This window comes from Takifugu flavidus, chromosome 14 (genome assembly GCF_003711565.1).
Source record: "Takifugu flavidus isolate HTHZ2018 chromosome 14, ASM371156v2, whole genome shotgun sequence".
Taxonomy (NCBI): Eukaryota; Metazoa; Chordata; class Actinopteri; order Tetraodontiformes; family Tetraodontidae; genus Takifugu; species Takifugu flavidus.
Genome location: NC_079533.1, coordinates 13,130,003 through 13,141,555, shown reverse-complemented (window position 1 = coordinate 13,141,555; position 11,553 = coordinate 13,130,003). Strand labels below are relative to the sequence as shown.

General features: G+C 45.5%; 2 protein-coding genes across 3 annotated transcripts; both read left to right on the top strand.

Moving 5' to 3' along the window:
- Positions 1-427: 427 nt before the first annotated feature.
- LOC130537799 (adapter molecule crk-like) lies at positions 428-4,224 on the top strand. The gene is made up of 3 exons (XM_057054842.1): positions 428-998; positions 1,873-2,477; positions 3,101-4,224. Exons 1-3 carry the CDS (start codon positions 779-781, stop codon positions 3,233-3,235), a joined length of 960 nt encoding a protein of 319 aa, XP_056910822.1. The 5' UTR covers positions 428-778; the 3' UTR covers positions 3,236-4,224.
- Positions 4,225-5,345: 1,121 nt separating this feature from the next.
- Positions 5,346-11,139, top strand: LOC130537801 (14-3-3 protein epsilon). Of its 2 annotated transcripts, none has more exons than XM_057054844.1 (6): positions 5,346-5,548; positions 7,935-8,134; positions 8,899-9,005; positions 9,301-9,507; positions 9,576-9,712; positions 10,359-11,139. In XM_057054844.1, exons 1-6 carry the CDS (start codon positions 5,485-5,487, stop codon positions 10,406-10,408), a joined length of 765 nt encoding a protein of 254 aa, XP_056910824.1. In that variant the 5' UTR covers positions 5,346-5,484; the 3' UTR covers positions 10,409-11,139. The 2 variants fall into 2 exon arrangements, with proteins under 2 accessions (XP_056910824.1, XP_056910825.1); XM_057054845.1 differs by lacking the exon at positions 10,359-11,139 and adding an exon at positions 9,797-9,845.
- Positions 11,140-11,553: the final 414 nt, after the last annotated feature.

Sequence of the window (11,553 nt, the reverse complement as noted above, 5' to 3'; positions counted from 1 at the left end):
ACGACAAATGTTCAGTCAGTTAAACGCATATATCTCTGTTCGGGTGAAATACATATGCAGGAAAAAGTAGGTAACTTATCAATTGTTACAAATAAACACTGAATGCAAAATAGCAGGACAAAGGGTTTTTTCCTGAGAAAAAAAGCAAAGACTGTTAGTTTAATTCAGAAAATGATTAAATTACACTTTTACTTGCTTTAACTGATGATGTACAGTTTTTGGTGCTGTTTTTTAAATCATGGTGCACCACCATCTATTAGTACGCCTCTGGTGATTCCAGTTAAAGAAGTTACTATAAGAACAATATTTTTCAAGATTTTCATTAGAACAGCTTATTAAAATACAAAAGAATTAGGAGTAGTATGAAATATTTCTTTGCGCGCCTTTTTTTCTTTTTTAACTGGTCGTTTATTTTGAAACTCGTTTGTCGTATTCCGTTCGCGGTCCGTGAATGCGCCGCTCCCGTTGCCCAGCATCTCTTCCGGTAGATGAGGTCAACTTTTCCTCAGATCCGCCATTTCAATCCTCACTTTTTAAATCTCACATTATCACTAGTGGTAGTTGTCTGTATTTATGCGCGACCCTTATTACATTTGAGGTGTTCACCGCAGACTCTCTCGGAGTAACCGAACCGTCTTTAGGGTCTCTGAGTTGCTCCGAAGTTGCTGGAATCGGGCGTGATTTAATTTTTTCCCCGGCCGCAATCTTCAGTCAACCAAAGTTTTGTATGAGTTGCGAATAGGAAGAGGCCTCCAGCCTCCCGCAAGAACTCACCGCCATGGCAGGGAATTTTGATGCCGAAGACCGCGATAGTTGGTACTGGGGCCGGTTAACCCGCCAGGAAGCCGTTTCTCTCTTACAGGGGCAGAGACACGGTGTGTTCCTGGTGCGGGACTCGATCAGCATCCGGGGGGGCTACGTGCTGTCTGTGTCCGAGAACTCCAAAGTGTCCCATTATATCATCAACAGTGTCAGTGACAACCGACAGTCCACATCAGGTGAGTTTGAACCCGGTTCCCAGTCGGTTTTTGCGCAAGAAAAGGGCCGAATGAGAGATTTGATTCAGCTCCGGCGGTGTCACCGGGAGTTCTGCTGAGTTCAGATCCATTCTCCGTACAGAACGAGTTCCGATTCGGTCAGTAAAAACATGAACTGCATTTATCTTGGACTTTTGTATGGCACATGTCCGCCATTTCTAACATGAAGTTGGAGCTTAAATAGGTGGTTCTGGTCTCCCCGCGCCCACCCTGCCGGGCTCAGCAGCGTTAGCCCCCCCTCCCGCTAATGTTAGCACTCGTATCAAAAGACACCCCGCGTCTCTAAATATGATTACGTTTCCGTTTCTTCCTGTGGTTAAAATTTATTTGGAGTTTTGGTTTTACTTTAAATCTGCTTTACACGTAGTCTTCCCCCCCTAGAGAGCCGCTAAAGTTGCAACTTTTCGAATTAGCTGACCGAGCTAACGGGCCATCAACAGAATGGAGAATTAATTAAACAGGGTTTAGGTCATTTGTCATTTTGGTGCACAATACCTGACAAATGACCCAAATGTTTGTGGGTTGATGTCTGTGGTTTCTCAGCAGAACCCTCAAGTGCTGCTGGGTCCCATCCTCAATCACTTCATAGATGATCACTGCTGATCCAGGGAGGGTTTGGGTTCGATTCTGGATTTTTAGGGTTCCCTTATAGATTTTGAGGGCTCTGCTCTAAAAGATCTCATGTAGATCTCCTACTAGTATTGATTCAATCCATATTACCAGTTTTGAATGGCAGTGCAATAGTATACTTTGCAGGCAGGTGTTGATTTCTAGATTTATTGAAACCTACGAGCTGCTCAAAGGTGTGAAAATGACATTGCGTTTCCTCTGTCAGGTTTGACTCCGCCCTATTTTCGGATCGGCGATCAGGAGTTCGAAGCACTGCCCGCCCTCTTAGAGTTTTACAAGATCCACTACCTGGACACGACCGCGCTCCTAGAACCCGTCAGCAAGGCCCAACACACGGGATTCATCAGTTCCTCGGCTGGGGTTCCACCACCGCCGCAAGAGGAGGCGGAGTTTGTGCGTGCGCTGTTTGACTTTTCTGGGAACGACGAGGAGGATCTTCCATTCCGAAAAGGCGACATCCTGCGGGTGTTGGAGAAGCCAGAGGAGCAGTGGTGGAACGCTGCCAACCAGGAGGGTCGTGCCGGAATGATCCCGGTGCCGTACGTAGAGAAGTACCGGCCCGCCTCACCCACCGCTGCCGCCCTGGGCCCCACCACCTCGGTACCTGGACAGGTTCCCGAGGGTGGGCGGCCTACAGGCGGCACGGATGGAATGGCCGGGGCACAGGACAACCCTCTGTGTGACCCGGGCCAGTACGCCCAGCCAGTCGTAAACGCACAGCTGCCAAACCTGCAGAACGGACCCGTTTATGCTCGCGTCATCCAGAAACGTGAACGCCTAAACGCAAGACAAGACGCGTCACTCGTGGAGGTACAAAACCCGCCAAACCAACCTCTCTCATTCCTACCCGGGATGGAATGTGCCAAATACAAAAGTTTTAAATGTTGAATTTAAGTAACTGAACTTTACTTATTTGATGACTTACAAAAGGGTCAACGTGTGTTATGTTTATTTATTAATCTGAGTTAATTTAACCAATAATTATCCAGGTTAAATTCTTACGATCCATTATCATCCAATTATTCTGCCAGAAACAAAAGAATTTCTGAATTTCTCACATTCCCATGGTCAAATTTTCAGAAGTCACACCAACTCTGACCTTTTGTGTTGACTCTGATGAGGCGGTCGCCCTGGCTGATACATGCGCACGCAAAGTCAGCGGTTCTATTGCGAAGGGTGGTACGGATGTTGACCTTTGACCCCACTCCCCATTGTTCTGATCGCGAATCAGTCAAAGGGAACTTTAAAGTGGCCAAATTTAAATCATCGATTACTTTGTCTGCATCAACAATAAATGCAAATACTGCAGTATTTTCAGGATATCGTTATTAGTGAGTACAATTGTGCGGCGGCGCCTGTCTAAACGAGAGCTTGAATGATTTCTTTGCATCACCGTATTGATGGATAGTTGTTTTCTGTGTGTTGTTGGTCAGGTGGGCGAGATGGTTAAAGTGACCAAGATTAACGTGAACGGCCAGTGGGAGGGCGAGTGCAAAGGTAAACGAGGTCACTTCCCCTTCACCCACGTTCGCCTGATGGAACAGCAGCACCCCGATGGCGACAGCTGAGGTCGCTGCCCTGGTGGTCCCTCCCTCCTCTGCCAGCCATTTTCTCTCACAACCAGAAAGAAGCACACAAGCCTTTGGAAACACTCTGGAGTCGTCGCCTCAAGTCCTTTCAGCCGCTAACGTGGTGCTGATGTCATGTGACCTGTGGTTTTCTTGTGCCCAATCTCAGTTTCAGGCAATGAAATATTTATTGAAACATTTTGGAGAACAAACAGATTTTTTTCTGAATGGATTTTCTCCTGGGTTTGGAACTCTGAGATGGACCAGAACAGATTTTAGTGGGATGAGCTAATTGAGCGTTGAGAGAACCAGGTCCTCCACCACCACCACCACCAGACCTGTTTTGGCTGAATTCCGCTGTAGTGTTCCACCATTTATCATCCTGTGGGGAAAAGGGCCACGTGAGCGCTGAGAAGAATGAGATCAGACCTCCCTCACATCAGAATACAGGATGAGAATCTGTGGGTGACCTCTAAATTTGATGGACTTCAGGTCATCTTCAGCATGCTACATCCTCCGCTCACTGCATCTCGTGTGAACTCTTGTTTATACAAGCAGGTAGAAATCGATGGCAGGAACCTTTATCAAAAACCACACAAATGATGTACTGCGATCAGCCACCAGAGGTCGCTGGAGAGGCGGAGGATCTGATCTCTAATGCGTAATTGGTTTTCCTTCCTTTTGTTCCTCTTTAACAATGTTACACTCCAGAACAATAACGAGAATAATCTCCTTTGAAGGACAGAATTGAGAGAAATGTAAAATTCTGTCACTGAAGACAAAAGAACTGGGATGTTTTTAATGTGGCCCTGCTTCAGTTCCAGACTAACTTTCAACACACATAAACCCCCACAACTGCTTTAATTATCCAAAAAAGTTTAACCTTTTCTGTGATTTTTTATATCGCTCAGATATGGACAATATGTTTACCAAGTTTGTGGCTTTATTTTGTGTATTTTTACTACTTCATTAAAGGTTTAGCAGCACAACTATGGCTCATATAATCCCCTTTTTAGTTTTTAAGGTGGAATAGGGCTTAAAAATATGCAAACTAAGGATGAATTCACTGGAGGTGCTGAATATTTAAGTATTGCATCTAGTCAAAGGTTAATGGTAACACCCGTGTGTAATTTACATGACAGTATGTGAGTCAACTTCAGAGACCGCCTGGGGCGAGCTGGGTGTGTGTTCCCCTGCCTCAGAGTTTTGGTTTCTGGTGTAGATGTTTGGCAACTAATGCCTCTATGCTAATGTACTCTGAACATTGACTAAATCTGAGGACCACGATGCATGGAGGTCCATCTCGATGGATGAAGGTGTGTAGCTGGCCTGGTGGCAGGCTGCAGTATAATATTAATCTTCTTTACTACTTTCTTTAGTTAATAGAAAAATGTTTCATTCTCAATTTGTATATTTTAATAAAACCCAAGTTTACATTTTTGTACTGCCTTCCGGAAAAGGATTCGACCTAAAGAAAATGGCCTTTAAACTTCAGTAAACGTTTAAGTGCCGTTTTATTTGTTTTTTACTTGTAAACCTACAACGTGCACCTAAACACCTGCAGAGAATCACATAAACTCTACAAACCAAATACTCAAGCTGTTTAACCTATTTATCAGAAGATAAATTTTAAAATATAAATTGTATAGCATAATATAGCGACTTCAACCGTATCAGCTACTGCAATGCGCACTATTGTTTTATATATTAAGCAATTTACCATATACAAGAGAACCAGATACGTAGCGTTCTCATCCTACAAAAATATTAACGTAATCGTAAATAACACCTGGTAAATCGATATGCGAATCGATTTGGGGACAGGAGTTTACTGCGGGACTTGACACGAGGGCGGAGGCGTACATGAAGGCGGCTGCGTGGGTCCCCGGATGTAAAGGCGACGCCATCTTTACGCTAGTGCTACCGGTAGCGAATTAGTTTTATTCTTAGGACGGGGAAGCCCCAACTCGCCTTACGAGGTCGCCCATTGGCCGGCTTTACGGTCAAGCCTGACCAATCCCTTGTCCGCAATACTGAATTGGCTCAACCCACCGAGGATCCCACAGCCAATCAGAGACGCGATAGGGTGGGTCCTGACTTCAACATCCTTGGAAAAAATTCCGCCGCCCGGTGGGGCTTCGTTCAGCTGAACTACAGTGCAGTTGCGGATCACCACCAGGAATCGCCGACAAGCCGATAATCCTCCCTTTTAAGCGGGACGCAGCGAAAGGTCCCAGTATCCACGCACCATGGCAGACAGAGAAAACCTCGTGTACCAGGCTAAACTGGCCGAGCAGGCGGAAAGATATGACGGTAAGGCTCCGAGCTTTCCAAAAACGTTCAGCTCTTTCCCTACAGTATCCCTGCCCAGGGGGGGATCCGAGGCGCAGGTACAGCCGTTCACATGGATTGGTCGGACGAGAGACAAAATGGCGGAGGTTTCGTTGGCAGAATGAATCTTTAAACGAGTAAATGTTCGCGTTGTGCTTATCCCCAGCGGAGTGTACATCGACTTTAACCTCGTGGGAAATGCACCACGATCCCTTTTTTTAAAAAAAAAATATAATTTTAAATAAAAAATGATTTCGTCGGTGTTGTTAGTTTCCCGTCGCCGCTCGTCACCTTCCATTAAGTGCACAAATCGACATATGCTAACACTAGCCTTTTTTAGCGCCACCACGCGACACGCTTGACTCCAGTAGGTATAAAGAGGCAGCTAACGTCCACGCCCAACATTTGTGACAACCTAGTCGAGCTAATAAGCATGCGGATCGACAAACGGCTGTTTCCATAGAAACGTTAAACGGAGGGAAAGTGGTGTTTTTTGATAACGAATCGCATCCAATTGTGTTTTGGGAGGGGATAGAACACATGAACACAAACGATATCCGTATTAACACATTCTTTAATAAGCCGGTATATCGCAGCAACCACGAGTCAGTCCCGAAAACTATCGTTTACACACCATGCTGGTCGTTTGTTTGGCATGAATTCGGACACGGCAGATTTAGCCCATATGTCTGAAATGCGCATGCGCCCTGGTCCAGTATTGATTGATGGGTGTCGCCCCAGTTGTGCTCAGCAGGGGGCGGGGTTAGAAGAGATCATTGATCTGTGATTGGTCCTTATCAACAATCACAGCTGAGAAGTTTTCCAAGACCAAACTTTCGTCCGCAGTCGGCCAACCTGCGGTTTTTGGCAGGAATCGCTCTTCCTGTTTAAAAAAACGGACTCAACAAATTGAGAAAAAAAAAAGGAAATGTGTGGATCTGTTTAGTGATTAGTGTGAGCATTTGCAGTCTGTATGGGACTTTTTGGGACCCCTCTGCGATTGTTTTTCATCCTAAAGTTGCAGGTCAATTGGAGCAGTGTCAGATGTTGTACATCTGTTGCATATGACGGTGTGAATTGTTGCTCATTGGTTCAAACGTCTAAATTAACGTCCAGTAATAGCGTGATGACATTAGTCGGGGACTTTCCTTTTGGGGTCGGTGTACACAGTTGGCATGCTGCATAAGAAAGTGATAATTAAACATTAAGATAAAACCAAAATGAGGTAACACGGAAGGTCCATGTGTGTCAGCGAGTAGGCGTGTGATAGTTGACTTAAGATGGTGCTGAGGCGTCCATGTGTGGAATGTTGGGCTCCACCTTTTGTGTACTCTTCTACCTGTACAGGTATTACAGTACACTCAGTACAGTTACGTTGTGTTGAGACGATATTAAGGTTGTCAAATCTCGTTTTTCGGGTCTGTCTTCAAGGTGATTGTAGGGCAACTCTTCCGGCATCAGATTACATCAGCACGCTACAGCGTACGGCTGCACGTCACACCGTCTGAAACAATGATTGATACGTCAGGCTGGCGTTGGTGATATGGGCGGAGCACCATTCTGCGTAATGAGTTTATCTCTACTTGTTAGGACGTGTGAGTTTTAATTTATGTTGCCGCACGAGCTCCAACTTTTGAACAATATGAAAGGGGGAATTTGCAATAGTTATCAGATAAAATATCAGCAGAAATGGAGGGAGAGGACTTTCTCCCTAGTCGAATAAAAACAGGTTACCAATTTAATATATCTGATGACTCAATAAAAATGGTAAAACTCTTTGGAGGCCCCCATAGCCTAATAGCATGCCGTGTTCCTCTGGTTACGTCATAGTCCCCCAAGCCTGTCTGTCTCTCTGCTAACAGCGGAATAATTAAACCTTCATCGGTGGGCTTGTTTGTTCGGGTGGCAGCAAATGACAACAGCGTTGCTGTTTATAAAAGCAAACATTCCGAGAGGACGAAAGAAGACTTCACGCCTTAACACAACAAATCGTAGCCCACCTGAAAAGTCGTTTTGAAAGAATACAGAGCAGCCCTAGTAGCTGCTATAGGGGTAAATGCTAAAACTATAACGTGGGGTGTGGTGACATGTCCCAAGTGTATCTCGTATATTAAATATTATTGTGTGTTACTTACAAAAAGAAGGTTAAAGAGCCAGAACTTTAAGTTGTGGTTATGGATGGGTCAGTAATATGAACCTATCGGTATCAGCAATGTGACGCAAGTAATTATCAGTTGATGGTATTGTAACTTCATGACCTCAGAAATCCTCAAAAAAACAAAGCAAATGTGTAGAAAATTAATTAGGATAAATGTAGTGTTCAATTGGGGCTTTTTCCTTGGTTAACTGGATTTGTACAATTTCTCAGAAATGGTGGAGTCGATGAAGAAGGTGGCGGGTTTGGACAAGGAGCTGACCATGGAAGAGAGGAACCTGCTGTCGGTTGCCTACAAGAACGTCATCGGAGCTCGACGAGCTTCTTGGAGGATAATTAGCAGCCTGGAGCAGAAAGAAGAAGGCAAAGCTGCAGAGGAGAAGATGAAAATGATCAAGGAGTACAGGAAAGTGGTGAGTTGACCTTTACCCTTTCACAGCACAGGTGTCATTTGTTAGCAAACTGGGATGGTGTCGGGAACAGAGCTCCACCCCCAAATGTAAGACGCAAATCTCCGCCTCTAATGCTGCCTTCTGCTCCCTCTACAACGCATCAAAGTAATATGGACAGCGAGAGAGTTTTCTTCATCCTGTTGCTTTTCGCCAAAGTTCTTGGACGTGTGATGCGATGTCACATCATGTTAATTGTCGTCCATGTACAGCTCTTCTGTGCTGTGACCGTATGAGTAGCTGAACATTACCATCACTTAACATAATGTGTGAGACACATGGGATCAGATGTTCCTGTTAGAGGTGATTGCGATAGCTAGATGCTTCACAGCTATGAAGAACTCAAGCTACAGATATGACCTTTCAGAGTGCCACCGGACGATTGGATGTTTTTTTCTTTGCTAAACTTTGCTTGAATCGCTCTGATTTCCTTGGCTATGAAATTAGCGATGGCTTTTATAATGAATACGTTAACTCGCTTTGGCATCTGGTGCCTGTTTGCTAAATGAGTCAGCAAGGGTTTGCTGGGTGTGTTCTGAGTTCCTCGTCTTCTATTTTCTAAGGTTGGTCAGAACAGGTTCTAAAGCTAGCATTCGCCTAAGATCAGCTAACTGGTCATTTTCCATCCATGTTTTCACAGAACCAGAAACACGCTTTGCTTCTGAACTGACCCTGTTTAAGCTCCAGCAGAGAGTTGATCCTCAGGATCTCTAATCTTGTGTTTGCAGATTGAAAACGAGCTGAAAACGATCTGCAACGATATTCTGGTTGTACTGGACAAGCACCTGATCCCCACTGCATTAATGGGAGAGTCCAAGGTTTTCTACTACAAGATGTAAGTTTCTGCCCAGAAGATGAGGAGGATGCTCCCCTCTGCTCAACATTAACTGCAACAACCGAATTCTTTATGTTTCTGAAGACTGACAGGTTCTCTTGAGCATCTTTAAGGATGAGAAGATTCCGACCTGTCTACAAATACCAGCGTCTGTCTGTCTATCTCTCTGATTCTGTCCCTCTCTGCTCTGGTTTCCTGTTAGCATACGATGATACTGTCCTGTTTAAATGTGTAGCAGTCGGTGTTTTGGACGTTCAATGAGTGACGTGACGGATGGACTCTGTTTGTGTCCCAGGAAGGGAGATTACCACAGGTACCTGGCAGAGTTTGCTACAGGGAACGACAGGAAGGAGGCGGCGGAGAACAGTCTGATGGCGTACAAAGCTGCTAACGACATCGCCCAGAGCGAGCTCACTTCCACACACCCCATCCGTCTGGGATTGGCCCTCAACTTTTCAGTCTTCTACTACGAAATCCTAAACTCGCCGGACCGCGCATGCAGGTGCGTGACTGTTCCCGGCTCGCTGTGCAGGCGATCCGCCGATCACTGACCGGTGTCTCCGCTGACAGGTTGGCGAAGGAAGCGTTTGATGACGCCATAGCAGAACTGGACACGCTGAATGAGGAGAGCTACAAGGACTCGACGCTCATCATGCAGTTGCTACGCGACAACTTGACACTATGGACCTCAGACGTGCAGGGAGACGGTGAGACGTGTTCCGGCATCAAAACCGGCTCCGGTCTCTTCTCTTCCCCTCTAATCTTCTCATCTCTCCTTCATTCTGTTGTAGAGTCTTAAGGACCGCCCTCTTCTCCACTTTTCCTCCATTATATCACTCTATTTTGTAAGTCTTTCCTCCTGTCTCTGCCTTCTCCACCTCACTTCCTGTCTCCTCTCAGTCCTCACTAATCCACGCCTCTGCTGTTCTGCTCACATATATCAGAACAGTTATAGTTTTGCATGAATGCTTTGAATGTTTGTTGTATCTGCTGGGCAGTGCTCACCCGGAGCACAGGTGGAGGCTGGAGACCCGTGCTCGTGTGCACGTTGGCAGTGTTGAGCAATGACTGCATGAGGCGTCGGTCTCTAAACATCTCTGGTTCAGCTCTGATGGATTCTCCTGCCTTTGGTTGTTTTGCACCTGTTAATTCCTTATCTTGCTTTGCCATCACCGTGGTAACTCCTGGGTGGCCAGTTTTACCGGTACAGTCGGTGTGTTATCTCATCAGTAAATGTGATCGAGGACGCGCCACGGGGTCACCTGCTGCTCGTACAGCTTTAGCTTTCCCCATATGTGGCGATGAGTGTTTGTCTTTCAATGGGACCTAAAATGTGATTTTTGTCTGTTTCAGCTGAAGAACAGAACAATGAAACACTGCAGGATGCAGAAGAGAACCAGTGAGACCATCAAACACCAGTTCATCCTCCTCTTCTTCCTGTAGCCCTCTCTCTTCCTCTTCGTATACACTTCACCTTCATTTCCACTCCACGGGGGTGTTACTTGATTACCCATGAGTCTTTGCTTTCCTGCAGCGTTGCACCCTTCATCTGACCCATTTATTTTGCTCCATGGTGTTGCCAACACGCTCGCCTGTATTTGCACCACACATATGCAAACTCTGAACTTCAGCGTTTCTCCCCGTTTCTGTCACATGACTCTTCAAACGTTTGCAAAGTGAGGAAATGCATCAGAGACGGACGCTTTCAAAGGGATTGGCCACGCTTTTAGAAAGAACTATAAGTGCCCCATTATTCCCTCCACGCATGGGGATTTTTTTTTTTTTTAGGAAGTGTTTCCCAGCATCCCTCTGGTCTGACGTTAGAAACACCTTTTTAGCAGACTGTGTGTGAGAGTGTGTGTGAGTGTGTGCGAGAGAGATTGACGCTCAACATTGATTGTAGCGCAGATTTGCATCAACACATTATGTCAACGGTTTGGAAAATGGAGGTCTGCCAGGTCTGTCCTCCTCTTCTGAGGTTCTCTCTCTTTTCTTCTCCTGTTCAGTTTGTAACGTAATGTCGTGAATCTGATTTGTACTACTGGATGTTCTCACCGGAGCCACACGTACCATCTGTATTCTTATGAAACACAGCATGGAATAATGACATTAAACTTCAAAGTGAAACCACTCAGTTAGTGTCTCTGTCTGTCTAATGTCGGCCAGTAGGGGGCGATACATAGCAAACGCCTCACCTGATCTCTGGCGCCGCAAGCGTTCACCACATATGAACAGATTCAGATTCAGGTCCTTTGTTCTACACGGGGAAATTTACAGCGCAAGAGCACGCAGAGACAATTAAGATAAAAATAGAATTTGGAATATACAAAGAGGATGTATATTTACAATAATCCAGGTAAATGGATGCTCTGTATACCTGTACATAGTACAGAGGGTGAATACAATATACATATCAGAATATATAACATTCAGATTGTGCTAGCGGGTGTTATGTTTATTGTGCAGTCTGACAGCAGCCGGCTGAAAGATCTGCGATACCTCTCCTTCACACAGCGAGGGTGGAGCAGCCGCTCACTGAGGGAGCTGC

Bases quoted from the DNA above. Each gene is read 5' to 3' on its own strand.
- LOC130537799 (XM_057054842.1), top strand. From the start codon at position 779: ATGGCAGGGAATTTTGATGCCGAAGACCGCGATAGTTGGTACTGGGGC. The intron at 999-1,872 runs GTGAGTTTGAAC...TTCCTCTGTCAG, and splicing joins CAACCGACAGTCCACATCAG to GTTTGACTCCGCCCTATTTT. The intron at 2,478-3,100 runs GTACAAAACCCG...GTTGTTGGTCAG, and splicing joins AAGACGCGTCACTCGTGGAG to GTGGGCGAGATGGTTAAAGT.
- LOC130537801 (XM_057054844.1), top strand. From the start codon at position 5,485: ATGGCAGACAGAGAAAACCTCGTGTACCAGGCTAAACTGGCCGAGCAG. The intron at 9,006-9,300 runs GTAAGTTTCTGC...TTTGTGTCCCAG, and splicing joins AAGGTTTTCTACTACAAGAT to GAAGGGAGATTACCACAGGT. The intron at 9,713-10,358 runs GTGAGACGTGTT...TGTCTGTTTCAG, and splicing joins CTCAGACGTGCAGGGAGACG to CTGAAGAACAGAACAATGAA.